At 39.7% G+C, this 26,875-nt stretch overlaps 1 protein-coding gene across 1 annotated transcript in view; it reads left to right on the top strand.

The window, feature by feature from the left end:
• The window catches only part of USF3 (upstream transcription factor family member 3), a 53,226-nt gene that overhangs the window by 3,292 nt on the left and 23,059 nt on the right, over nucleotides 1–26,875 (top strand). The window contains exons 2-4 of the mRNA XM_080657934.1: nucleotides 22,265–22,380; nucleotides 23,766–23,830; nucleotides 25,462–25,490. Coding sequence (XP_080514060.1) covers nucleotides 23,784–23,830; nucleotides 25,462–25,490 — 76 coding nt within the window. The 5' untranslated portion in view covers nucleotides 22,265–22,380; nucleotides 23,766–23,783. The remainder of the gene's footprint in view (nucleotides 1–22,264; nucleotides 22,381–23,765; nucleotides 23,831–25,461; nucleotides 25,491–26,875) is intronic.

The following is a 26,875-nucleotide window of genomic DNA, read 5'->3' as shown; positions in this document are numbered from 1 at the left end:
AGATAACCATAGACATCTTTAAGATAGATTGATTTGGCTTTAATTAATTTTGCTGTTAAATATTCGTATCTTTTACTCCTGTTATGGATTTGTTAGGGGTTAGTGGAATTTAAGTAATTATGGTTGTGATAGACCCCTTAAGCATGTAATCTTCCTTGCAATATGCACAGGGATATATACCTTGAGTTTCTTATTCTGAGCTCTAGAGGTTGACCCTTGTTATCCTTAAAATATTTGTGGAATTCTTGCTAAGAGAGAAACTGTTAACTGTCCAATTGGATAATTTTTCTTTTTCTCATTAAATTCTCTATATGGGCACAATTGCACTACTTCAGAAGGCCAGATCTTTTAATTAGATTGGTAGAGCATGATAAGTTGCTCCCATTAAATGTGCTAATACTGTGTTTTTAATTCAGTTCATCAAGTATTTATCTAGTGCTTACCATGTGCTCAACACTCTAGGTACTGAAGAGAATACAGAACTAGTAAATGGTGTGAACTCAGCTCTTAAGAAGTTTTTAAACTTATTAGGAAAATCGGGAAACATCATATCAAATAATTAAGGAACTGAACATAGTATTTATTAGATGCTAATTTAAACATAAGTACCCCAACTCTATTATTCAATGGTCAATACCATAGGAAATTAAGAGAGACCAAATACTCTTTCAGTAGGTACTTATTACTCCCATACTGAGTAATTGTTGAGGATACAAATATGAAAGTTGTAGTTTCTACCATTTAGAAGCTTTTAGCCTTGTGGGAAAAACCAGTGAGCATCTAGAGCAGCCGTGGGCAAACTACAGCCCGCGGGCCGGATCGGCTGTTCTATCCGGTTCTCTTGCTCTCCCCTCCGCTCCTTTACTTTGAATTTATATTAGTTCACACAAACACTCCATCCATGCTTTTGTTCCGGCCCTCCGGTCCAGTTTAAGAACCCATTGTGGCCCTCGAGTCAAAAAGTTTGCCCACCCCTGATCTAGAGTGTATTTCATGTTAAGATATTGTAGAGTATTAAGTCAGGATATTTGGGACCACCCTCCAGAGATCAGAGAAAGTTTCAAAGAGGATAATTAGGAGTTCCCAGTTGGAAAGTTGATTTGAGCATTCCAGACAAAATAACAGATACAAAGGAATGGAAATGAAAGAGGGAATTTCTTGATTAAAGAACTGCAAGTAGATTGATATTAGTAGAAAGTGGTATGTTAAAGAGCTTGGATTCTAGAACCAGACAGACACAGGTGTTTTGCAAACTTTTATTCCTGAGAGGTCTGAGCTTTTGCAGATCTTGCCTGTGTGAGGTAGCAGTAGTCTACTGGTAACTTCCCTGGTAGTGTTAGTTCAAAGAGATGCCCCAGGATCCACACAATTCCCATCTATTCTCCTTGTAACTTACCTCTTATCCGTTGCCTTATTGCATGAGGAGACCCTGATAGCCATACCTCCTAATTAATGAATCCATTATCAGGTCCCCTAGCACAGTGGTGGGCAAACTCATTAGTCAACAGAGCGGCAAACTGTGGCTCGCGAGCCGCAGTTTGGCGAGCACTGCCCTAACAAAAGCATTCTCCCTTTAGCTATGATAATTTCCTAAACAACAGAAGCTGCAGCCAAGGGGCCAGAGTGAAAAATTTGTAGTGTAACCAAGAGTGGTACCACTTCTATCTCTGCTTGCAGGACCGATTTCTCTTTGGTTATAAGCAACAGAAATTGCCTTTGGCTAAGTTAAGCAGAAAAGGGGATTTATGGATAGATACTGGATAAGCTCACATAAGTGAAGAAAGATAGACTAATGAAGCCTTGGGAAGGCCAGGGCAAAGCGGCTTCTGGGATCACATGGGTCTGTGAGGCTAACTCAGTTTCAGCCAGTTTTCCTTCTTGGACAGATTTTAATTGGTCAGCCCCTTGCCCACCCCAGAGGTGAGCCCATGTTTTATGGTCCCATTAGACCTCAGGAATGAGGAAGAGAAGCCCTCTGAAGAACAAGTGAGGTGTTGCCCCCAGAAGGCCAAACATAAGGTATTTCCTACAAAGTTCATTGAAGTTGGCAGCGTGGAGATCTTTTGGTGAGTTTGATGTAAGCAGTTTTAGGAATAAAAGCCAGGTATCAGCAAGATGAAGAGTGAATGGGAAGTGAGGAAGAAAAGACAGTGAAGGAACCTGATGGTTGGGCGGGAGAAAGAATGGGAACATCTAAAGCTGTGGAAAGATGAGAAAAAAACCATTTTTGCCTTTTTAATGGGAAAAAAATAAGTATATATTTGATGAAAAAGCACTAGTAGGGAAGGAGAGATTAATATATGAGAGAAAAGGTATATTTTGTATCAAGATTACTGAGAAATGGGAGAGCTAGAGTCCAGAACAAAGGTAGAGGGTATAGTGTTAGCTAGAAATATTAAGGACAGTTTTATAGAGGAAGATAGACTTGCACTGGGCTTTAAGAAGTCAATAGGATTTAGATAAGCAGAGCGAAATGGAAAGTCATTTCAGTGAAAAAGTAGCATAGATTTAGCTAAAAATGCACTAGCTGATAAGGAGCACAGGGAAGAACCTTTCTGAATTGGAGAGGAGGGAAGAGTAGATGACATGATTAGTTCTATTACCCTGCTCCTTCGTAGGTTGTACCAGGTGTAAGTGGATGAGTGAGACTGGTTAATGAAGAAGGTAGTGCTAGGTAAGCCATGAAAGGTCGGACCCAAGAGTGGGTTTGATGCAGTAAATGTTGGAAAACACAGTATTGTAGGTTTTGGACCAGGAGGGGTACATGTTGGAATACAGTGAGTTGGCTAGATTACTAAGACATTGAGTTATAAAACCATTGAAGAATACTAGTAGGGAAAAGACTGAGAGCAAAAGAGTATTAAGAGCCAGGTATATGTAAAACAGGGCCTAGTCTAAGGTGGTAGTAAGGGGCAGGAGAAAAAGATTGTGAAAATTTTGGATAGGATTTGGTGAGAAGATTTGAAGATTATTTTGTGGTTTAGAGCCAGATTAAAATGTTGATGTCATTGATAAAATGGAGAAATTGTAAGTAGGTCTCTTAGGAGGCAAAGCAGATTAATATGTTGCAAACAGACTTGTTAACTGGCTTTGAAATGAAATGTTCTGAAGAAGGCTTTGCATAACCAAAGATTTGGAGCATGATCAGTGTTGAAAGGTAGCTTTATTATAAAAACATAATGACTTTTACACAGAAATAATTTGAAACTTTGTAGGGGGAAAGCAAGCAGAAAAAAATCATTGAGCTTTGGAAGTCCAAGTAAGAGAAAGACAAGGATTCATATTAGAGAAAGATGATGCATAATTGGAAAAGAGGAAGACACCCTGGGAGAGAGAATTTCCAGGAAAGGGGAGTTCAGCAGCCCAAATCTTGCAGAGAGGAGAAGGAAGACAAAGAAAGGCCTTTTGATTTGGTGGAAAATAGTCCCTGACCTCTAAGAAAGCAGTTTCGGTTGGCAGAACAATCAGAAGGCATAATGCCATGGGTTTAAGAAGGACTGGCCAATGAAAGAAAGGTGAGAAATTTCACAGGAATACTAGGAGAGAAATGGAATGATAGAAAAGGCAGTAAATTCTTGTTTGATATGAGGAAACCTTTTGTATTTTGGAAGCAAAAGAGGATTAAGGAGGAAATAAAGTGCTAAAGAGGAAAAAATCAGGTGTAAAGTCCCTCTCTACAGATGGTGGAGTTGGCTTTAGGATGGTCTGGTGGGCTGAAAGGATAGATGTATAGACAAAGGTCTAATATGATAAATGTATGATCCGATTAAGGAACTTGTAGCAGATGACCTCCAACTTCCCAGTGAATTAGTGGAGGGTAGGAGGGGGGGAATGGAAAAAGACAACTAATGTTTATTGAGCTCTTGCTATGTACCAGACACTTTGCTTGACCTACTAAATGTGTTATCATGTAAATTCATAACAGTCCTCTGAGGGGTTGGCGATAATCTCCAAATTTTAAATGTGAAGATGCTAAGACTTCAAGGAATAATTATTTAAAAACCAAATAACTAGTAAATGTCAGCTTTGAGATTTGATCCTGGGTCTGATATCAAAGGCTGTTCCCATTCCACTAAACCACTCTGTCATTAATCTGAGGAAAAGAATATGTAGGGACTTAGAGGATCTATTAGTGATTATAGCAGCTGTGCCTCAAAATCACTTTAGGAGCTTTAACAATTTCTTGCACCCTACCCAGTCATTCATTTCTTCATCAGCATCCCCATTGATGACCTACTACAGTAGTCAGGGTACTCCAGAGAAACAAGACCAGTACGACATACATCACAAGATGGGCCTGGAGCATCTTACAGGGCCCAAAAGTAAGAAAGTACTAAAATACAGGGGTGAGGGAGAGGAGCGGGGCAGTGTTAAAAGGACAAGGAGTCAACCTGAAAGAGTGCCCAGTGGCCAAAGCTTGAACAATTTGAATAATAAAATGATAGCATTAAATTTTGAAACAAAGGATAAAATATACTAGGTGTATCGGTTAATAATGCGGATTTTGTAATCAAAGAAAACACGATAATTTCAAGAGAAACATCAAAAGTGCTTTATTCAAAGTGATGTCCATCGATAGCTACACATTTCCCTGATCTTTCAGGTAATTTGTGGATACCATCCCAATAAAACTTTTCTTGTTTTGAGGCAAACCATTCAGAGACCCAATTTTCCACTTCCTTGTATGTTTTGAAGTGCTGCTTAGAAAGTGCATGTGCCATGGGTCGGAACAAGTGGTAATCTGAAGGAGCAAGGTCTGGTGAATATAGCGGGTGGGTTAATACTTCCCAGGCAAGATCTTTTAATGTGTCTTTAACTGGTTTTGAAGTGTGTGATGGTGCATCATCATGAAGCAGAATTACTTTGCTGTGTCTTCTGGCCCATTCTGGTCGTTTTACGATTCAAATCGTGATTCATATTGATTATTTGTTGTCTGTAGCGATCAGTATTAACAGTTTCACCTGGTTTTAGAAGCTCATAATACATCACACCCTCCTGATCCCACCAAACGCAGAGCATTGTCTTCTTTCCGAAGCGATTTGGCCTTGCAGTCGATGTTGATGGTTGACCTGGATCAACCCATGATTTGGGGATTCTCAAAATAAATCCACTTTTCATCGCTAATCACAATTCGATGCAAAAAAGACTTTCTTTCATGCCGTTGAAGCAACATTTTACTGATGACTTTTCGGTTTTCCATTTGTCTTTCGTTCAGTTGATGTGGCACCCATTTTTCTTCCTTTAAAATCTTTCCCATTGCTTGTAAACAATCGGAAGTTGTTTGCTGAGCAATGTTTAATCTTTCTGCAAATTGTTTTTTGAGTTTGACACAAATCTTCACCCAATAATGCTTGTAATCGTTGGTCTTCAAACTTTTTCGGTTGACCTAGACGTTCTTTGTCTTTCACATAGAAATCATCACTTTTAAAGCGTTTAAACCAGTGTTCACAAGTATCTTAAGATGAAGAATGTTCGCCATAAGCTTCCCGAAGTATATGATAACTTTCAGCAGCACTTTTCTTCAAAATAATGAATGAAAACTTCCCACAAATGCTCTTTTTTTTGGCACGAAATAGGATTCGACATTTTTAAGCATAAAAATATCTATGATGCTAACACCTTCAGCAAGTTTGGTATATGAGGTTTTGAAGCTTGTTGTCAATACAACAAAATAGCATACATATCAAATCGTATATATATCAACATATGTGTAACTCCATCTATTGAAAAGAATCTGCATTATTAACTGGTACACCTACTAATGTGATATGTCAATTATATCTCAAAAATAATTTTTATATAGAATAGGTTTCTTGTATAGTTTAAAAATAAAAATTTAAAATGTATTCAGAAAATTATGCTTTTGACTTATTTCTTATTCTTGAGATATAGTTAGATTCAACTTCATAGTAGAAACTCTAGTAACAGGATTTCATTATTTCATATTCTTATATATGTCATAGTATTTCATGGTTGGCATTATTTTTTTTAAAATATGTATTTTATTGATTTTCTACAGAGAGGAAGGGAGAGGGATAGAGAGCCAGAAACATCGATGAGAGAGAAACATGGATCAGCTGCCTCCTGCACACCTCCCACTGGGGATGTGCCCACAACCAAGGTACATGCCCCTGACCAGAATCGAACCTGGGACCCTTCAGTCTGCAGGCCGACGCTCTATCCACAGAGCCAAACCGATTAGGGCCATGGTTGGCATTATTAACCTCCTTGACATTGCGCCAAACATAATGGTGACGTATTGACAGGAAGGAGCCAACAGACATTGTTAAAGGATGTAAGGTTTCTTTAATGGCAAAAGAGAGTAGAACTGATAGCAATTACACAAAATAGAAATGACAACAGCATGCTATTAAACAGCTCCTCAAGACCCCACCAAAGTGGAAAGCGGCTGCTGAAACCACATACATAGAGGAAGGATACCTTTGGGTGTTAAAAGCACCCTGTGCTATGCCTGCACTATAATACCGGTATGTCAAGATTTTAATGAGTTGAACCGGGTATACCAGTGGTCGGCAAACTCATTAGTCAACAGAGCGGCAAACTGCGGCTGCGGCTCGCGAGCCGCAGTTTGCCAACCACTGGGGTAGACCATGTAATAGGATATCCTAGGTAGAGGATTATAGACTTAAAATGCTAGAGAAGATAAATGCAAACAGTAGCTCCTATATCAAAATACAGAGAACAAAGATGCCTACAGCAGTAAATAAGATGATCAATGATCGAAATTAGCGTGTGTGTGTGTGTGTGTGTGTGTGTGTGTATGTGTGTGTGTGTGTATGTATAATACTTCATAGTATTAAACATAAATGCTGTAATCACAGTTTTGAATATTTAATGACATGGACAAATGCTCACCTTTAGTAAAAAGCAGAATACAATGTTGCTTGTGGTCTAACATTTGTAAAAAATCAGGTGTCTGTAGAAAAAACCCCACAAGGAAAACTATAAAAATGTTAACGTTGATTCTTGTGGACTCTTGTTGAGTGATGTGATTGAAAGTAGTTTTATTATTATTTTTCTTTATGCCTTGCTTTATTTTCTAGGCATATAGTACGTTTTTTTTTTTTTTAAATATATTTTATTGATTTTTTTTTTACAGAGAGGAAGGGAGAGGGACAGAGAGCTAGAAACATCGATGAGAGAGTAACATCGATCAGCTGCCTCCTGCAACACCCCCTACTGGGGATGTGCCCGCAACCAAGGTACATGCCCTTGACCGGAATCGAACCTGGGACCCTTCAGTCCGCAGGCCGACGCTCTATCCACTGAGCCAAACCAGTTAGGGCGCATATAGTACTTTTATTTTAAGGAAAAAGCTGTTAAAGCAAGGTGATCAAAATAAGTAAGATCTTTTTGTTACAGAGGGTAAACTGGACTTGTGGTATAATGTCTATAACCCAGACCAGGGATTTAAGCCTAGTTGTGTTATAATTTCTGTGGGTCATTTTCTAGTTTAGTAGGGTATGTCGTTTTGATTGGAGACGACTAAGGATTTACTAGAGATGTCATTTAAAGAAATAGAACACATTTAAGAACTGCATATCGCCGAAACCGGTTTGGCTCAGTGGATAGAGTGTCGGCCTGTGGACTGAAAGGTCCCAGGTTCGATTCCGGTCAAGGGCACGTACCTTGGTTGCGGGCACATCCCCAGTAGGAGGTGTGCAGGAGGCAGCTGATCGATGTTTCTCTCTCCTCGATGTTTCTAACTATCCCTCTTCCTTCCTCTCTGTAAAATATCAATAAAATATATTAAAAAAAAAAGAACTGCATATCAATGTAACCATTCCATAAAACATTTTAAATAATTGTAAAATACATAGGAATGCCTTAAACAGCAGCAAACAGAATTAAATATAAAGGTTCCTCAAACCATGGACCAATAATGTTGTAGCAATATGCCATAAAATATTTTCAGTTAAGATACTTTAATTATAACTTGAAAATTTTATGATAAGAATTCGGTTTTTCATTGTAACTTGAGACATTATTTAAATTAACCGTCACCACTAATATGCTTCCTGGTGAGAAGAAAACACAGTTTGCCATTGAGCAGTTAGACTGGGTTTTCTCCTAAATAAATGCCAGTACTTATTTTTGGTGACTTCACATTTTCCCTGTATTAGGGAAATTGGGGATAGTTGGTAACTAAGTAAAATTTTTATATTGTATGCTGAAAGAAAGCCAATGTATAAACTGATGAAAAAGAGGACTGGGTAGAGAATCTCAAATTACCCAATGAGACTTCTATCAAAGGTTTTTTGTTTTGTTTTGAACAGCCTGTCTGAGCTATAATTCACATACCATAAAGTTTACCCATTTAAAATGTAAATCAGTGTTTTTTAGTATAATTAGGGAGTTGTGTGAACATCACCATAATCTAATCTTAGAACATTTCATCATCCAAAAAGAACTACACACCCTCTTTCCCACCATTAGCAGTCATTCCCCATCCTCCTCAGCTCCAGGTAACCACTAATTTAATTTCTGTCTATATGGGTTAGCCTCTTCTGGACATCTATGCTAATAAAAGGGTAATATGCTAATTAGACTGGAAGACCTTCTGGACGTTCTTCTAGACAAAGCCATGGTGGCGGGGTCGAGGTAGAGGCGATTAGGGGCCAAGAGGGGAGGGCAGGTATGGGTGATTAGGCCAGGAAGGGATGGCAGTTGTGGGTGATCAGGCCAGTTGTGGGGGGCGGGGGGCGTTGGGGATGATCAGGCCGGCGGAGGGGGCAGTTGGGGGTGAGCAGGCCGGCAGGGGGGGCCAGTTGGGGGCGAGCAGGCCGTCAGTGGGGGTCAGTTGGGGGCGATCAGGCCAGCGGGGGGGCAGTTGGGGCGAGCAGGCCGGCAGGCAGAGTGGTTGGGGTAATCAGGCAGGCAGGCAGGTGAGCAGTTAGGAGCCAGCAGTCCCGGATTGCGAGAGGGATGTCCGACTGCCGGTTTAGGCCCGATCCTGCAGGGATCGGGCCTAAACCGGCAGTGGGACATCCCCCAAGGGGTCCCAGATTGGAGAGGGTGCAGGCCGGGCTAAGGGGACCCCCCCACCCCCGCCGTGCACGAGTTTTGTGCACTGGGCCACTAGTTTCATATAAATGGAATAATACAATATGTGACCTTTTGTGTCAGGCTTCTTTTACTAATACAGTGTTTTCAAGGATTACCCATGCTCTGGCATGTATCAGTACTTCATGTCTTTTTATCGCCAAATAATATTCCATTGTGTGGATATACCACATTTTATTTCTCATTTATCATTTGATGGAAACATGGCTTGTTTAAACTCTTTGACAATTATGATTATTGATGTTACAGACATATTATTAACTATAGTCACCATGCTGTACATTAGGTTTCCAGAATTTATTTATCTTATAGCTGAATGTTTGTATCTTTGACCAACCTTTCCCCACTTCTCTTACTCCCTACCCACTGGTAACCACCATTCCAACCTCTATTCCTATGAATTTGACTTTTTCCTTTCCCACATACAGTGTTAGTGAGATCATGAAGTATTTGTCTTTCTGCATTCTGACTTTTTTCACTTAAGGTAATGTCCTTCAGGCTGATTGATGTTGTCACAAATGTCAGGATTGTCTTTTTTTAAAAAGCTTAATAATATTTCATAATTTTAATCCATTTTTTAAACATATTTTATTGATATTTTACAGAGAGGAAGGGAGAGGGATAGAGAGCTAGAAACATCGATGAGAGAGAAACATCGATCAGCTGCCTCCTGCACACCTCCCACTGGGGATGTGCCTGCAACCAAGGTACATGCTCTTGACCGGAATCGAACCCGGGACCCTTCAGTCCGCAGGCCGACGCTCTATCCACTGAGCCAAACCGGTTTTGGCTTAATCCATTTTTTATAGACTATATTTTTTTACCCATACATCTGTCAGTGGACACTTAGATTGTTTCTATGTCTCTGCTACTCTGAATACTGCTTCAGTGAGTGGGAGAACAGATATCTCTCTGAGATAGTGATTTTATTTCCTTTAGATATATACCCTATCCACAAATGTGATTGCTGGATCATATATGGTAGTTCTAATTTTAACTTTTTGAGGAACCTCCACACTGTTTTCCATAATGGCTGTATCAATTTACATTCCCACCAATGTGTTCTCTTTTCTCCACATTCTCGCTAACACTTTGACTTTTTGATAATATTCATTCTAACAGATATGAGGTCAGATCTCATTGTGATCTCATTTCCTTGATGATTAATGATGTTGAGCATCTCTGTATATCTGTTGGTCATTTGTATATCTTCTTTGGAAATACATATATTCTTTGAATATAATTTTTCAAAATACTTCAAGGGCTTAAGTGGCAGGGACATCAAGAGAGCCTTTGAGGAGCTGGTAATGTTCCATATCTTGATCTGAGAGGTGGGTGTATTCATATATAAAAATTTATTGAGCAGTGAACCTAAGTTAGTGACTTATTGTCAATAAAAAAGGAAAAATACTTACTTTATTGTCCTTTTTTTCTCATTTTACTATAGACTGGAGGGACTTTGTTACAGGCCAGTGCTAGTCTGTGGATTGCTGTTGAAGATAAAATCTGAGCACATTCATTAGGCAAAGAAAATTCCTTGACATTCTGGTCGAAGATCTCTTTCTGCCTTCACCTCCTGCCTCTTTTCCTCCCTGCCATATTTTGGATAGTCCTGGTACAGCTCTCAGACTCATAGGGCTTTTTAATGTTACCTCATAATCCTTTTAACTCTCCAATCTGTGCCTCGCAAAATCCTACCCGTTTTCCAAGACCTAGTAGCCTTTTGGTTTCACAAGAAACATGCATAATGTTTTGTTCTAACATAGCATTTTATTAATAAATGTTTGAGGTAGCACTTAACCAGTTTTTAAATTCACTTTTAAAAACTTTATTTCAAAATAATGATAGACTCAAAGGAAGTTACAAACATAGTACAAAGAGTCCATGTACACGTCACCCAGCCTCCCCCAGTGGTGATGTCTTTTTATTTTTTATTTTTTAAATCTTTATTGTTCAGATTATTACAGGTGTTCCTCTTTTTTTCCCCCCATAGCTCCCCTCCACCTGATTCCCCACCCCACCCCATGCCCTTACCCCCTGCCACTGTCTTCATCCATAGGCATAAGATTTTTGTCCAATCTCTTCCCGCACCCCTCACACCCCCTCCCCCCTGAGAATTGTCAGTCTACTCCCTTTCTATGTCCCTGATTCTATTATAGTCACCAGTCCATTCTGTTCTTCAGATTTTTTATTCACTTGATTTTTAGATTCACTTGTTGGTAGGTATGTATTTGATGTCATTTTGTTGTTCATAATTTTTATCTTTACCTTTTTCTTCTTCTTCCTCTTCTTAGAGAATACCCTTCAGCATTTCATGTAATCCTGGTTTGGTGGTGGTGAACTCCTTTAGCTTTTTCTTGTCTGTGAAGCTCTTTATCTGACCTTCAATTCTGAATGATAGCTTTGCTGGGTAGAGTAATCTTGGTTGTAGGTTCTTGCTGTTCATCACTTTGAATATTTCTTGCCACTCCCTTCTGGCCTGCATAGTTTCTGCCGAGAAATCAGCTAACAGTCGTATGGGTACTCCCTTGTAGGTAACTAACCGTTTTTCTCTTGCTGCTTTCAAGATTCTCTCTTTGTCTTTTGCCCTTAGCATTTTAATTATGATGTGTCTTGGTGTGGTCCTCTTTGGATTCCTCCTGTACGGGGTTCTGTGCGCTTCCTGGACTTCTAAGTCTATTTCTTTCACCAGGTAGGGAAAGTTTTCTGTCATTATTTCTTTTAATAGGTTTTCAATATTTTGCTCTCTGTCTTCTTCTGACACCCCAAAAATTTGGATGTTGGTTCGCTTAAAGTTGTCCCAGGGGCTCCTTACACTATCTTCATATTTTTGGATTCTTTTTTCTTTTTGTTTTTCTGATTGGGTGTTTTTTGTTTTCTCATATTTCAGATCTTTGGTTTGATTCTTGGGGTACGTTGATCTAAAGTTGAGTTTCTGTATATTCTTTATTTTAGACAGTGTATGCTTAATTTCTGACTGGTCCTTTTCCATTTTTTTGGCATTCTCATTAAGGTCCTTGAAGGTCTCACTAAGCTCCTCGGAGGTCTCACTAAGTTCCTCGGCGGTTTTTAGAAGATTCTTGAGTAACCTTATAAATGTGGTTCTGAACTCCATGTCATCCAGTAGTTTGCTTTTCTCCATTTCTTTCATTCGTGACATGTTTCTTTGTCTCTGCATTTTGCTGCTTCCCTGTGTTGATGGAGTGGCTTTGTGTGGTAGGTGACCTATAGGGGCCAGTAGCTCAGCCTCCCCAATCACCTGAGGTGGACGCTCTTGGTACACCTCTTTGTGGGCTGAGTACAAAGTCTTGGTGTAGTTAAGCCTTGATTGCTGTTGGTACACTGGGAGGAATTGACCTCCAGGCCAATTGGCTGTGAGGACCCGCTGTGTCTATAATGGAAGAACTGCTGCGCTGGAGACACGCTTATGGTGCAGGACTTGTTTCAGTGGGGCTTTGGTGCTCACTGAGTCTGCCTCTTGAATGTGTCACTTATGGGTGTGAGGAGTTGAAATCTGGTGTCTCACACTGACCACTAGGTACACTGGTTTCTGGATCTCCAATGGGGTGCAGGTCAGCTACTGTCTGAGGCCACCCAGCAGGCGCTACAGCGAGAACTACAGTTTCCTCCTCTTTGCTTGGGGTTTGGAGGTTTTGGAGCTGTCTGACCTGGGCTGTAAGTTTGCTAGGTTAAGCTGCGATAGGGCAGGCCATTCATATGCTAAAGCCGCTGCTTGGAGCTTGGGTGGGTTTGTAGATTGTGCAGGGCAGGGTCTCAGTGCGTCACTAGGCTAGGGCGTGGCAAACAGCGATGGCTGCCAGTAAGCAGGCTCTGCGTCTCCGCGTTTCCAAGTCCCCGCGTCCCGCTTCCCCTTGTCCCGCGCCCCAGCACAGTAAACAATTATTCCTGTGCGCAGCCCTGCAAGCAGACCTCTCTCACTTTCCGACCTGATGGCAGACAGTCCAGCTTCTCCCCATAGGAGTTTGGGTCCCCCGCGTCTCCCCAGAAACTGGAGTTCGGAGTAATCGGGAGCTTGTCTCCCTTCGGGTTGAAAAAAGCCGTGCTCCCAGTTGCCCGCCGCCAGCCCTATACGCGCGCCTCCGTACCTCAGCTTTTCAGCGCTTGTGCACCTCTCAATGATCTTTTCTCTTTTCTTCTAGTTGTAGAACTTCCACTCAGCCAGCTTTCCCGTGGTTCTGGGTGATAGACGTTTTGTCTTTTAGTTGTAGTTTTGAAATTGTTGTGTGAGGCAGCAGTTTAGGTGTTTTCCTACGCTGCCATCTTTGGCATTTCTCGGTGATGTCTTATATAGCTGTAGTACCATAACTAAACCAGGAATCTGACATTCATGAACTAATATTTTTATTCATATTTTTACTTATTTTTTTCCCATTACCTGTGCTCTTCAATATAGTAGCCACTAGCCACATGCAGTAATTTTTTTTTAAATTACTTAAAATTATATAAAATTAAAAACTTAATTCCATGGCCTCACTAGCCACATTTGAAACACTTAGTAGCCTATCTAAGACTAGTGGCAATCACATGGGTAGCACAGATACAGAATATTTCCATTGCTCTAAGTTCTTTTAGATAGCTTTGATCCAGGCTGAGTTCTTCTTGAGGGCAGACCTGCCTTATTCATCTTTATAGCTGCCATTCCTGGGCAGTATGGGTACTCAGTCCATACCTGAATGATTGACTCTAGTTCTGTTTCTAGCAAAGCTAGAAATAAAGCTCAGGTTTCCTAATTCTAAGTTCACTGCACTTTCCATGTGGACCTTAATTTTGTGAGCTCATTGATTTGTATCAGTTTTATTTATTTTAAAAAATATTTTTATTGATTTCAGAGAGGAAAGGAGAGGGAGAGAGAGACAGAAACATCAATGATGAGAGACAATCTTTGATCGGCTGCCTCCTGCATGCTCCCTACTGGGGATCGAGCCCGCAACTCAGGCATGTGCCCTTGATCAGAATCGAACCCAGGACCCTTCAGTCCACAGGCCAGTGCTCTATCCACTGAGGCCAAACCAGCTAGGGGGATTTGTATCAGTTTTAGAAGGAGTATTAAAGTAATAATAAAAGGGTAATATGCTAATTAGACTGGACATCCGTCAGGACGTCCTTCTGGACAAGGCCACGGTGGCAGGGGCTGAGGCAGAGGCAGTTAGGGGCAACCAGGCTGGCAGGGGAGGGCAGTTTGAGGGTACCAGGCCAGCAGGGGAGGGCAGTTAGGGGCAACCAGGCTGGCAGGGGAGGGCAGTTAGGGGCGACCAGGCAGGCAGGCAGAGGCTGTTGGGGGTGATCATGTAGGCAGGGGAGCAGTTAGGGGTGATCAGGAGGGAGGCAGGTGAGCGGTTAGGAGCCAGCGGTCCCGGATTGCGAGAGGGATGTGTGACTGCCGGTTTAGGCCCGATCCTGTAGGGGTCCCGATTGGAGAGGGTGCAGGCCAGGCTGAGGGGACCCTCCCCCATGCACAAATGTTGTGCACTGGGTCTCTAGTTAAAGTAATAATACTTTTCTAACTTTAGAGTGCATACGAATCAACTAGGAAGCTTGTTAGAACTGCATATTCCTGGACATTTCCCTCCCATGAATCTGATTCAGTAGGTCTGTGGTGGGGTGTAGGAATCTATATTTTAAACATACTTAAGCAGCACTGTGTGGTAATAGCATAAGGATAGATCAGAAGAGAGCAACAGAATAGTGAGCCTAGAAATGGAACTACACTTACATGGCCGTTTGATTTTTAACAAAGATGCTATTAAAGAAAGGAAATCTTTTCAACAAATAGTGTTGGAACAACTAAATATCCATATTTAAAAAATTCTGATTCTTAACCTCATGCCATAAATAATATGGATTATTGACCTAAATATGACAGTTATTAATTATAAACTTTCTAGAAGCAATCATAGGAGAATATCTTGGGGATGGGTAAAGGTGTTTTGGATAGGACACCAAAAGGAATAATCATTAAGAAAAATTGATGTTATATTTTATCAAGAACTTTTGCTCACCGAAAGACACAATTAAGAAAATGCATAGGCAGCACTGGCTGGTGTGGCTTAGTTGGTTGAGCATTGTCCCATGTACCAAAAGGTCACTGGTTTGATTCCCTGTCAGGGCACAAACCCAGGTTGCAGGTTCGATCCTGGTCAGTCTGGGTGTGGGAGGCAACCGATCGATGTTTCCCTCTCACATTAATGTTTCTCTCTCTCTCTTTTTCTCTCTTTCCCCCCCTTCCTCTCTAAAATCAATAAAAACATATTTTTAAAAAAGAAAATGCATAGACTGGTCACATAATGGGAGAAAATATTTGCAAAATCTATTTCAGTCGAAGGACCGGTAGGTATCCAGAAGATAAAAATAACTCAGAATAAAGACTTTCTAGAAACCAACAATAAAAAAGATAAACAATTTAATTAAAAATTTGACAAAAGTTATGAGCAGACAAAATAAGATCTACAAATGCACTTAAAATGCACATAAAAGTAGTATTAGTAGTAATCAAGAAATGAAAATTAAACTATACACTGTATACCCACCACAATGGCTAAAATTAATGGCTGACAAAACCCAGTATCAATGAGGCTATGGAGCAAACAGAAGTCTTCTACATTGTGGGTGGGAGTGCAAAATGGTCCTATCACTCTGGGGAAGGTGTGTTAAATGTTCTTGTATGAGTCTTTTTGTGGAGACAGTCTTTCATTTCTTTTGGGTAACTATCTGGAAGTAGAATTACTTACATACCCAAGAGAAATGAAAGACTATATCCACAAAAAGACTTATACAAGAATGTTCATGGATAGCAGCTTCATTCATAATAGCAAAACATGCAACAGTCCATGTGTTCATCAACAGAAAAATGAATAAAACAGTTTTAAGTTCATACAATGTTACTTATTTCTCCAGCCATAAAAAGTTACAAAGTACTGAATGAATTTTAAAAATGTTATGGTAAGAGCTTGACGAAATAGAATTTTCAATTAATACATTATGAAGTTCTGAGTTAGGGGGGAGAGAGAGAGAGAGAACACACTGGTTGCCTCTGTGGCAGGAGGGGAAGGAAAGGATTGGGAAGAGTGAGGAGAGAACTTTTCTTGGGTGATATACCTTGATAGGGGTTGGATTAGTGCATTTGTCAAAACTCATTGAATGTTACACTTTAGATTTATGCATTTTATTATGTGTAAACTTTACCTCAAGAGGAAAAAATTTTTTAAAGATGTGATTTTAGGCCCTGACGGGGTAACTCAGTTGGTTAGAGCACCACCCCGATATGCCAAGGTTGTGGGTACATACTACAAGAAACAATCATTGAATGCATAAATGGAACAACAAAATCACTATTTCTCCTTTTCTCTCTCTATAAAATAAAATAAATAAAAAAAAATAATAAAATAAAATAAAATAAATAAAATAAAATAAAATAAAGTAAAATAAAATAAATAAAATAAATAAAATAAATAAAATAAATAAAATAAAATAAATAAAATAATAAAATAAATAAAATAAAATAAATAAAATAAAATAATAAAATAAAATAAAATGTGATTTTAATGAAGGTGAAGACCACACTTTGAGAACCATTGGGTTTGACTAATTTTCAAGAAATAATCCTTTCTTACTGTGAAAAATAATTCATAGATTTAACATTTTGATGTTTTTCTTTAAAAATTCATGGCACTGTCAATGTAAGAATGTCCAAACCAGCAGAGAATTTTTATGAGGTTATTTGAGCCAAACTGAGGACATGCCAGGAAGCAAGATCTAAAATGCTGTGGAAAATGACAGTTTTGCAGTTTCTTTTATACATTTGGAATTAAGGAGGGAACATCTGAAGATCAAATGATGGTGGGAGAAAGCAAGGCAGGAAAATATCTGATTGGATTACCATATAGTTAACAAGATTATTGCTCCCTTCAGGGTGGTTACTTTTCCAAGGGGTCTAGAAAAGAGGATTACTCTGGCATTTCCAAGGTATGTTAACCTAAATTCACAAGAACAATATTTAGGGCTTGTTTAAGGCATAGATAAACCTTTCATAGGCCTGGGGCATGATACCCACATGACCTGCCAAGTTAGGAATTTGTAAAGAGATCACTCTTGCCGAAACCGGTTTGGCTCAGTGGATAGAGCGTCGGCCTGCGGACTGAAGGGTCCCAGGTTCGATTCCGGTCAAGGGCATGTACCTTGGTTGCGGGCACATCCCCGGTGGGGGGTGTGCAGGAGGCAGCTGATCGATGTTTCTCTCTCATCGATGTTTCTAGCTCTCTATCCCTCTCCTTTCCTCTCTGTAAAAAATCAATAAAATATATTAAAAAAAAAAAAAAGAAAAGAAAAGAGATCACTCTGTGACTTTCCCTTAGATGGATTACAGAGTCCCTTTTTTTGTTAGCACATTAAATATTTTACAGGGTACATTTGTATATACACTGAGTGGCCAGATTATTATGATCTCTGAACGCATAATAATCTGGCCACTCAGTGTGTGTGTGTGTGTGTGTGTGTGTGTGTGTGTGTGTGTGTGTGTGTGTGTATTAGAGGCCCGGTGCATGAATTCATGCATGTGTGGGGTCCGGCCAGCCTGGCCAGGGGTAGGGGACATGGGTGGTTGGCCAGCCTGCCTGCTGGTTGAACTGGTTGAGGGGACAATTTGCATATTAGCCTTTTATTATATAGGATATACACTGAGTGGCCAGATTATTATGCGTTCAGAGATCATAATAATCTGGCCACTTGGTGTAGTTATATAAATATTGTATGAAAAATGTCACTTCCTTATTAGAAGATTAACAAGAGGACAAGGGTTTATGACAATATTATATACTTACTTATTTCAATAAATGTTATTTTTAATGTCAGGAATGCAATGTTAATAATATCAGGAGGATTTGCACATGGAAATAACTTTGCATTGAATTAGATGTAATTGAATTGGTTAAAATGTGGGTTGAGATGGATATTTTTAGCAATGTGTAGTAAACGGGATGTTTTTAATTTTTCATCTGAACTGCTGGCTTTCACCACAGTGCAATGAATGCGTTTACTTATGTGATAGACCTCTAGTGTTACTTACTTTAAGATCCTAGGTGTTTAGAAAATTAGGACTTGTACTTCATGTTTCTTAATTGTGGCATGAATCTGAAAACTTTCAAAAGTGCTACGGGAGAACAGCTGGAACTTGATACTAATGACCAAATGTTGATTCATGAGGCAAATCTGACCTTACTAGTTTATAGATAAAATTATGTGGTCAACTGTCAGGCCACATCCCAAATAATATCTCTTACAATAGGATATTAGTCAGATGCCTGAAATTTCACCAAGTAAAGATATTTGCCTGTTTCCAAATTTTCCTGATAAGAGTCATTTGGGGCACTTACTAAATTTCAGATTCCTCCCTCTCTTAGAAATTGGAATTCCTTGCTTACAGACTGGTTCAGTGGGTCTAGGATGGGCTGAGAATTTATTTGTATTTTTAGTTATTACCTTCTGATAATTCTAATCAAGAATGTTAAGGAAGCATTGCCCTAAAGTAGACCTAGGTTTCTCAAACATTTTTAAAAAATCTTTATTGTTCAGAGTATTACAGTTGTTCCTCTTTTTTCCCCCCATAGCTCTCCTCCACCCGGTTCCCATCCCACCCTCTGCCCTTACCACCCCCCACACTGTCCTCTTCCATAGGTGTACGATTTTTGTCCAGTCTCTTCTTGCACCCCCCACACCCCTTTCCCCCGAGAATTGTCAGTCCACTCCCTTTCTATGCCCCTGATTCTATTATATTCACCAGTTTATCTTGTTCATCAGACTTTTTATTCACTTGATTTTTAGATTCACTTGTTGATAGATATGTATTTGTTGTTCATAATTTTTATCTTTACCTTTTTCTTCTTCTTCCTCTTCTTAAAGAATACCTTTCAGCATTTCATATAATACCAGTTTGGTGGTGATGAACTCCTTTAGCTTTTTCTTATCTGTGAAGCTCTTTATCTGACCTTCAATCCTGAATGATAGCTTTGCTGGGTAGAGTAATCTTGGGTGTAGGTTCTTGCTATTCATCACTTTGAATATTTCTTGCCACTCCCATCTGGCCTGCATAGTTTCTCTTGAGAAATCAGCTGACAATCGTATGGGTGCTCCTTTGTAGGTAACTAACTGTTTTTCTCTTGCTGCCTTTAATATTCTCTGTCTTTTGCTCTTGGCATTTTAATTAAGATGTGTCCTGGTGTGGTCCTCTTTGGATTCCTTTTGTTTGGGGTTCTCTGCGCTTCCTGAACTTGTAAGTCTATTTCTTTAACCAGGTGGGGGAAGTTTTCGGTCATTATTTCTTCAAATAGGTTTTCAGTATCTTGCTCTCTCTCTTCTTCTGGCACCCCCATAATTCTGATGTTGGTACACTTGAAGTTGTCCCAGAGGCTCCTTACACTATCTTCATATTTTTGGATTCTTTTTTCTTTTTGCTTTTCTGGTTGATTCTTGCAATCCTCTAGTCTGCTGTTGGATCTCTGTATATTATTCTTTATTTCAGTCAGTGTATGCTTAATTTCTAGTTGGTCCTTTTTCATATCCTCGAGGGTCTCACTAAATTTGTCGGCGTTTTCTAGAAAATTCTTGAAAAACCTTATAACCGTGGTTTTGAACTCTATATCCAGTCATTTGCTTTCCTCCATTTCTTTCATTTGTGACCTCTTTCTTTGTCTTTGCATTTTGGCTGCTTCCCTGAGTTGATAGAGTGGCTTTGTGTGCTAGGTGTCCTATAGGGCCCAGTGGCTCAGCCTCCCCAGTTACCTGAGGTGGACTCTTGGTGCACCCCTTTGTGGGCTGTGTGCACAGTCTTGTTGTAGTTAAGCCTTGATTATTGTTGGTATCACTTGGAGGAATTGACCAGAAGAGGAAGCTACACCAGGAACATGTGAGGACACAGAGAGAAAGAGGCCAGTTGTCTGTGAGGATCAGCTGTGTCTACGATGGGAGAACTTCTGTGCTGGAGACACTCTTAAGGGGCAAGACTTGCTTCAGTGGGGCTTTGATGCTCACTGAGTCTGCCCCCTGAGTGTGTCCCTTATGGATCTGAGGAGTTGAAATCTGGATGGTCCTACTCTGACCCCTGGGTACACTGGCTCTTGGATCTCCATGGAGGTGCAAAATTAGCCTTTGCCTGAGGCCACCCAGAAGGAGCTATGGAGAGATCTGCAGATTCCTCTTCTTTGTTTGGGTTTTGGAGGTGCCCAGATGAGGCCCAGCTGTGAAGCAATGCAAGCTGCTGTGGGGCCTTGGGTCTTCTTTTGGATGTTCTGGGTCTCACTGACTCAGCTGCAGTTTGTTAGGTCAGAGGACCAGGCCATTCATATGCAAAAGCCTCTGCGCACAGCTGGGGTGGGGCGGAGTCTCAGGGCCGAGCAAATAGCAATGGCTTCCTGTCAGCCCTGCCCTAAGAGGCACCCGGTTCTCAGTGTCCCTTGGTAATCGCTGCAAACACCCCTGAGAGAAAGCCGCCCTCAAGTTCCACCCGCTGCCAGACAGTCCAGTTTCTCCCCCTATGAGTCTGTGTCCCCAGAGTCTCACTGTAACTGGATTTCAGAGCAGTCGGGAGCTTGTGTCTCCCACTCACTTCAAAAAGACAGCCGTGTACTCAGTTTCCAGCCCTCTCCACGCACATGCCTCCATACCTCTGCCTTTACTTCTGCAGCTCCTCTGAGTCTCAGTGTGCTTTTCTCTTTCCTTCTAGTTGTAGAATTTACACTCAGCCAGCCTTCCTGTGGTTCTGAATGGTGTCCATTTTGTCTTTTAGTTGTAGTTTTGAAATTGTTGTGCAAGGCAGCAGTTCAGGTGTTTACCTATGCCGCCATCTTGGTTTCTCCTCTCAAACATTTTTGTTCAAAATAAAAAGATGAAGAAGGAGGAGGATGTGAAGGAGGGGGCGGGGAGGAGAAGAAAGGAAAAGAAAAAGAAAAATCACCTCTAGAGACCTTGTTGAAAAAACAGATTCCTGGGCTCTACCCAGTGCTTCTCATTTGTCTGGGATGAAGCCCCCAAATCTATGTTTTTATAGCTGTGTTTCATAAGAGGAAAGATTATTTGATGTGAACCTCAAGAAGGGCTTTATCTTCTGAGATGGACTCCCCGTGGTCTACCTGAGGCCCAGATTTTATGAACAATAAGAGTCTAGCAGCTGTTTGCTCAGAGGGGTCCCTCGTGTACTCCGTATATTGGGAAGAACCTCAGATTGAACTCTCTGCTTTCTCTTTCTACCCTGGTTTCCTCTTTCTACCAATGGATTGAGACCTGCCCTGTCTAATCAGGACTGCACAATTTTGATACTTCATTTTATAAATGGACCTAATTGGGACCCTGGATACGAACTACTGCTATAAAAAAACCCCGCCTCACCCAGCTGGTGTTGCTCAGTTGGTTGAGCTGTGTCCTATGCACCAAGAGGTCCCCGGTTTGATTCCCGGTCAGGGCACATGCCGGGGTTGCAGGCTTGATCCCCAGTAGTTGGCGTGCAGGAGGCAGCCAATCAGTTTCTCTCTTATCAATGTTTCTATCTCTCTCTCTCTCTCTCATCCTCTCTCTCTAAAACCAATAAAATCATTTTTAAAAACAACACCCCCACTCCCCCAGCCTCTCCTTTAACTTGGTGGAACACAATTTAGGGTGCTACCTGAATCTGTCACCTGGGCTACAGCTCTTTTTGCTCAAATAAATGCTTTGAATTCTTTATTATAGCCTAAAATTAATTTTAGTTTACAGAACTCATGTAATGCACAGGTCTGAGTGCTGTCTTCCTAGTGTAGCCTTAGTGAAAGGTCCTTGAGTAAGTTTTCAGTCACTCTGACAGGAGAGAAGTGAAGCTGGGGAGTAGGAAATTAAAGGAAAGATAATTTTAGAATTAAGGACAGGTCTTAGTGTAAGAGCTAGATGGAGGACAGTAAGAACCTGAGGGATAGTGAGCATGCCTAAGAGAAAGGAGAAAGTCACCTGGGGACCAACCATCCCATAGCTGCAGTACTGTTATCTTTGTGGGGTGGACCATGGGTAAGCCTTAGGAAAGTGACTTTTGAAAGCAACTACATTTATTGCCTTGCAAGTGAAAATCTACCTTCATGCCATAGATCACCAGTTCTTGTCTTACATGCTGCTATAAACATGTATTGATTTTTCTCTTGTGTAGTAAGAAGAAAACACAACTTATAGACCATCTTCTGGCAGAAGATGATAGATTTGGATCATAAACGGGAGGCGTTGGAAGCCAGGAATCAAAAGTGAAGAAATTCTGCAAGCCTTTGGGTAAGAAAAGTGATGGGTGTATTTACTCACATGTCCCACATTATCATTATATGGTCATCTAATGTGAGTGTGTTGCTTTTAGGCAGATATGTAACTTCACAAGTGTTAAGGAGAAGGTAGAATAAGCTGCTGAAAATGGGTCTTAAGCACACATTTCTCCTTAGGCTGCTTCTGCTAGCACTTCCTGTCATCACCTCTGCATTCACTTCTACTATTTCCCAGGACCCTTCACTTCCTTCCCAGGTTAAAGCCTTAACCTAAAATACTTCATTAATATTGATAGCTAGCATTTATTGACTTCTTCTTACTGCTAGGCTCCTTGCTGTTGTGCTCTCCTTGCATTCTTTCCTTCCTTTCTTGAAATGCCTCAATAATCTAGATATTGTGATTATGACCCATTTTGTAGATGAGACATGTGAGGTTCCAAGAGGTAATACAACTTGCCCAGGACCTCACAGCTAGGAAATGGCAGAATCAGGTTTTACAGTTGTGCTGGCTTCAGATTCCATACTTGCTGCCTTCTTCCTTCCTCTGACAGAGAAAAATGGGGAACCACACCCGCATGTCCTCCAGCACACCAGAAAAGGTAGCCCAACTTGACAAACCTCTTTTGAAAGATTGTCAATCCCTCAGATTTAAAAGCACTTTAGTTTTCATTACAGAATATTTGAAAATTAGAAAAGAGAAAGAAATCACCTCTATTATTGCTGGCCTTATATAACTATGATTAATATTTCAATGTATTTGCTTTCAGGCTTTTTTGGCACATGTGTATATTTTCTTATAGTACATACATTCTTTACTATTATGATATTTTAAATATAAATAGAATTTTCATACTCAGAGTTTAATGACTCTTAAAATGGTAACTTAAGACTTTTTTTCAGTTTGAAATGAAAGAGGCCTAGCAAATGAGTGAATGAATGAATGAATGTTTCCATGTACAGAATATTACATGTTTGTCTGCTTGTCACTTTTGTTTGTTCTGTGTTCAGAGAGAGGGTCCATTGTTCTAGGTTAAATTTTGTATCACAAACAGTATCATGAACAAAGAACATACTCTCCCAACTCAAGTATGTTTTACCTGTCTTTCTAGGTCTTGTTCAAATCCACACCCTTGATTAACTTTCCTTGATTTCCAAGCTCATATGGTCTTTCTCTCTGCTTTTTTGCTACACCTCACATTTGACATTCATCTCATTCTCCATCTGCTAGATATAATGTTTTTTGTCCTTTTTTCTTATACATTTTTCTATCCCCAGTGCTTTTTTCATGATATCACTTTTATTTTTTTAGCATTTGGTATTTGAACCAAATTGCTATTAATTTTCCTGAGATACTAGAATGATTTTAAACTTTCTGGTGTGTCTTTCCATGCCTTGTAGGTCCCTATCACTGTAACCATGCCAGAAATGACAGAAAATGAGACTCCTACAAAAAAGCAGCACAGGTAAGTAGCCACAGTTAAAAAATAATATCATTTTAGAAGATAAGAAGCAGAATTAGTCCCTACTTTATTAAATAGGTAATCCTTAGGGAACTTTCATTTGGGTGCCTAGAAAACCATTACTCTTTCAAAATATGTGTGGATAGATAGAAATTGCTTTATAGAAAAAGGTACATAGTTAACATTTACTTGTTCTTATTCTGCCAGCAGTGTACCAAGTGTAATACCAAATCTATTCTAAATGTTTAGTTTCTTCTGAAAGTTTTTACTCCAAACAGGATTAGTCTTTGTAGATCCTAAGCTCACGCAGGCTGAAGTCAGTTTGAATAGACATTTTGTGACATTAGAAACCATTATGTCAATATGCATATCAGTAAAATATTATTTTTGGTTCTTTGTATAACCCCCCTTCTGGATTTCTACCATTTTTGCCAGTGTTTCTGCTTAGAATTACATGGCCAATGTTTCCATTAATTTTTAAAAAATATTTTTATTGATTTCAGAGAGTAAGGGAGAGGGAGAGATAGAAACATCAATAATGAGAGAATCATTGATCAACTGCCTCCTGCATGCCCCCCTTGAACCTCCCCCTAACCCCCCTACCCCCCTCCCCCCACCCCGGGGATCGAGCCTTCAACCCGCGAATGTGTCCTGATCGGAAATCAAACCATGACCTCCTGGTTCATAGGCCGATGCTGAACTATTGAACTCCACTGGCCAGGCTGCTTCCATTAATATTTAAATCACTATTCTCTTTTTTTTACCCATTAGCTGTTAGAAAATGTTAATGTATTGAATAATAGTACTTGAAAGGGAAAAATCAATCTTTTTAATAGATTAGCTTTTAATAAAATTTAAGCGTTTGGATAACTTAAGGTACATAATTGCAAAAGGTGGCTGAAATGCCACTTGTCAGTGCTTGGGTGCTGGTGGTTGCCATAGTTACCTTCCTGGGGATTTCCAGGTTCCTCCCTGCTGTTGCTTATCTCCTTTACACACTCACCTCCACCTCAGCCTGGGTGCCAGGCAAACATCAGAAGTCACCTACTTGTGCCCTGGCCGGTGTTACTCAGTGAATAGAGCATCGGCCTGAGCACCGAAAGGTCTCGGGTTCAATTCCCTGTCAAGGGCGCATACCTGGGTTGCAGGTTCCATGCCCACCCCCAGTCAGGTGGATGTGGGAGGCAACCAGTCAATGTTTCTCTCTTTCTCTCCCCTTCCCTCCCTCTACTCTCTCTTAAAAAATAAAAACAAAAACAAAATAAGTCACCTACTTGGCACATTACTTTGAGAGTTGACTAGTTCTTTAATTACATTTTTCAAGTAGTTTTTGTTGATTTGCTTTCTGACCAATGGCTTGTGGATGTGTAAGAATAGAGAATTGTAGTTACTTTCAGAAATTGTGGATTCAAAATTTATATTGATGTATCTGAAGTTAAGTTTACATACCATAATATATATTAAGATTACATACCATTATATATATTAACATATATAAATTTTATTTAGATAGTTTCTTATTGATGCAATAAATACAAATTAATAAAATTGATTTTTATGGTCTCAAAATGTAAAGTGGTGAAAATGGTTTTCTATTATTTTCATGTTCCTTTTATCTCCACTTTTTGTTTCAGAAAGAAAAACCGGGAGACACACAATGCAGGTAGAAACAGCAATTTAAATTTTATTTGTTAACATTTTTGTATTCAAAATGAAATTATACTACAGTTGATTATAAGCTTTTATGCTATATGTATAGAATCATTTTAGAAAAGTCTTTCTTTCTTATTTTTAATTGACTGAACACCCCTGAAGCTCATGAAGATGGCTTGCTTATCATCTTCTGATTTATTGTCTATTTAGATAATTTAAGGGTTAATATACCCCTGGAACTAGTGTGTTAAGTGATTTCACTCACTGAGTGATTTTAGTATTTTGAGTGATTCCAGATGTACTTTTCCTAAATAGAAAGTAGAGTATGTACCTTTGCAGAAATTCCACAGGGAGCTGGCTGCCTAGAGGAATAGGAAAGAGATGAGCAGTAGGCTGTAGATCTTAAAGGTACTTAAAATGTGAACAGTCTTAAGTTGTGAAGTCCTAAATTATAGGAAGAAGTATAGAAAATATTTAATTTTATCTCAAACATCAAAATTATAGGCCAAAGCCAGATAAACATGTATAGAAGTAATTGCACATACATTTATAATTTGGTACATTTTATAACATTTATTTTCCATCAGAGACTTCACTGAAATCGATCTTAAAAAAATAGAAGTTAATTTCTGTTATCTATATTATAATTGATACCTTCCTTTCCCTAAGTAAAGAACCCTGGGGAAAATTTTATCTATGGAGAGAAGTGTTGACCACTGGTGGAATATTGCTGTTCCCCAGAAGGGAGTTGACTGCTTTAATTCCCCTTTATCACCATGGGTAAAGAGTCTTAATGTTGTTGTTGTTTTTACTTCCACACATTAAAAAGTCTGCTCATAGATAACAAGAGATACTATGGTTAGAGAATTCAGAAGAAAGGTGAACTATACGTATTGCTTTGCTTTTTTTTTTTGGCCATATGAGTTTAAGCTCTTTCGTATATATGACCTAAATCAGGCATGTCAAACTCAAAGGCTAACACGGGCCAAATAAACAAAGTTTAAGTTTATGTGGGCCGCAAAAAAAACAAAAGCTTCAATTTTCATAGAAACATAGGTTTATTTCGATAGAGACATGCTGAATACAAAGGGCTGAAATCAATGAGTAATCGTTAATATAAAATAATAGGACATTTTAATAAAAATTAAAATTTTTCTTGAACATTAACTTACCAGGCACTGAATAACTGCACAAATTAGTAAGCGTAATGCAAATAAACCTATTTTCTTGTTCTTTGAAAGTGAAATATTTCCTGTTGCCCACACCAAACAAGTCAGTCCAAGACTTATGACATGGCAATCAGCTGCTAAAATATTTGCTGCTAGTATTAGTGGAGAGAAATGGTGTGCCTGTGCATAATGCGCATAAGGGAAATGAATGCCACACCATTATAGT

Source organism: Plecotus auritus (genome assembly GCF_963455305.1).
Source record: "Plecotus auritus genome assembly, chromosome: 2".
In the NCBI taxonomy this organism is placed as follows: Eukaryota; Metazoa; Chordata; class Mammalia; order Chiroptera; family Vespertilionidae; genus Plecotus; species Plecotus auritus.
Note: the sequence above shows the minus strand (reverse complement) of the source record. Positions and strands in the feature narration are given on the sequence as shown.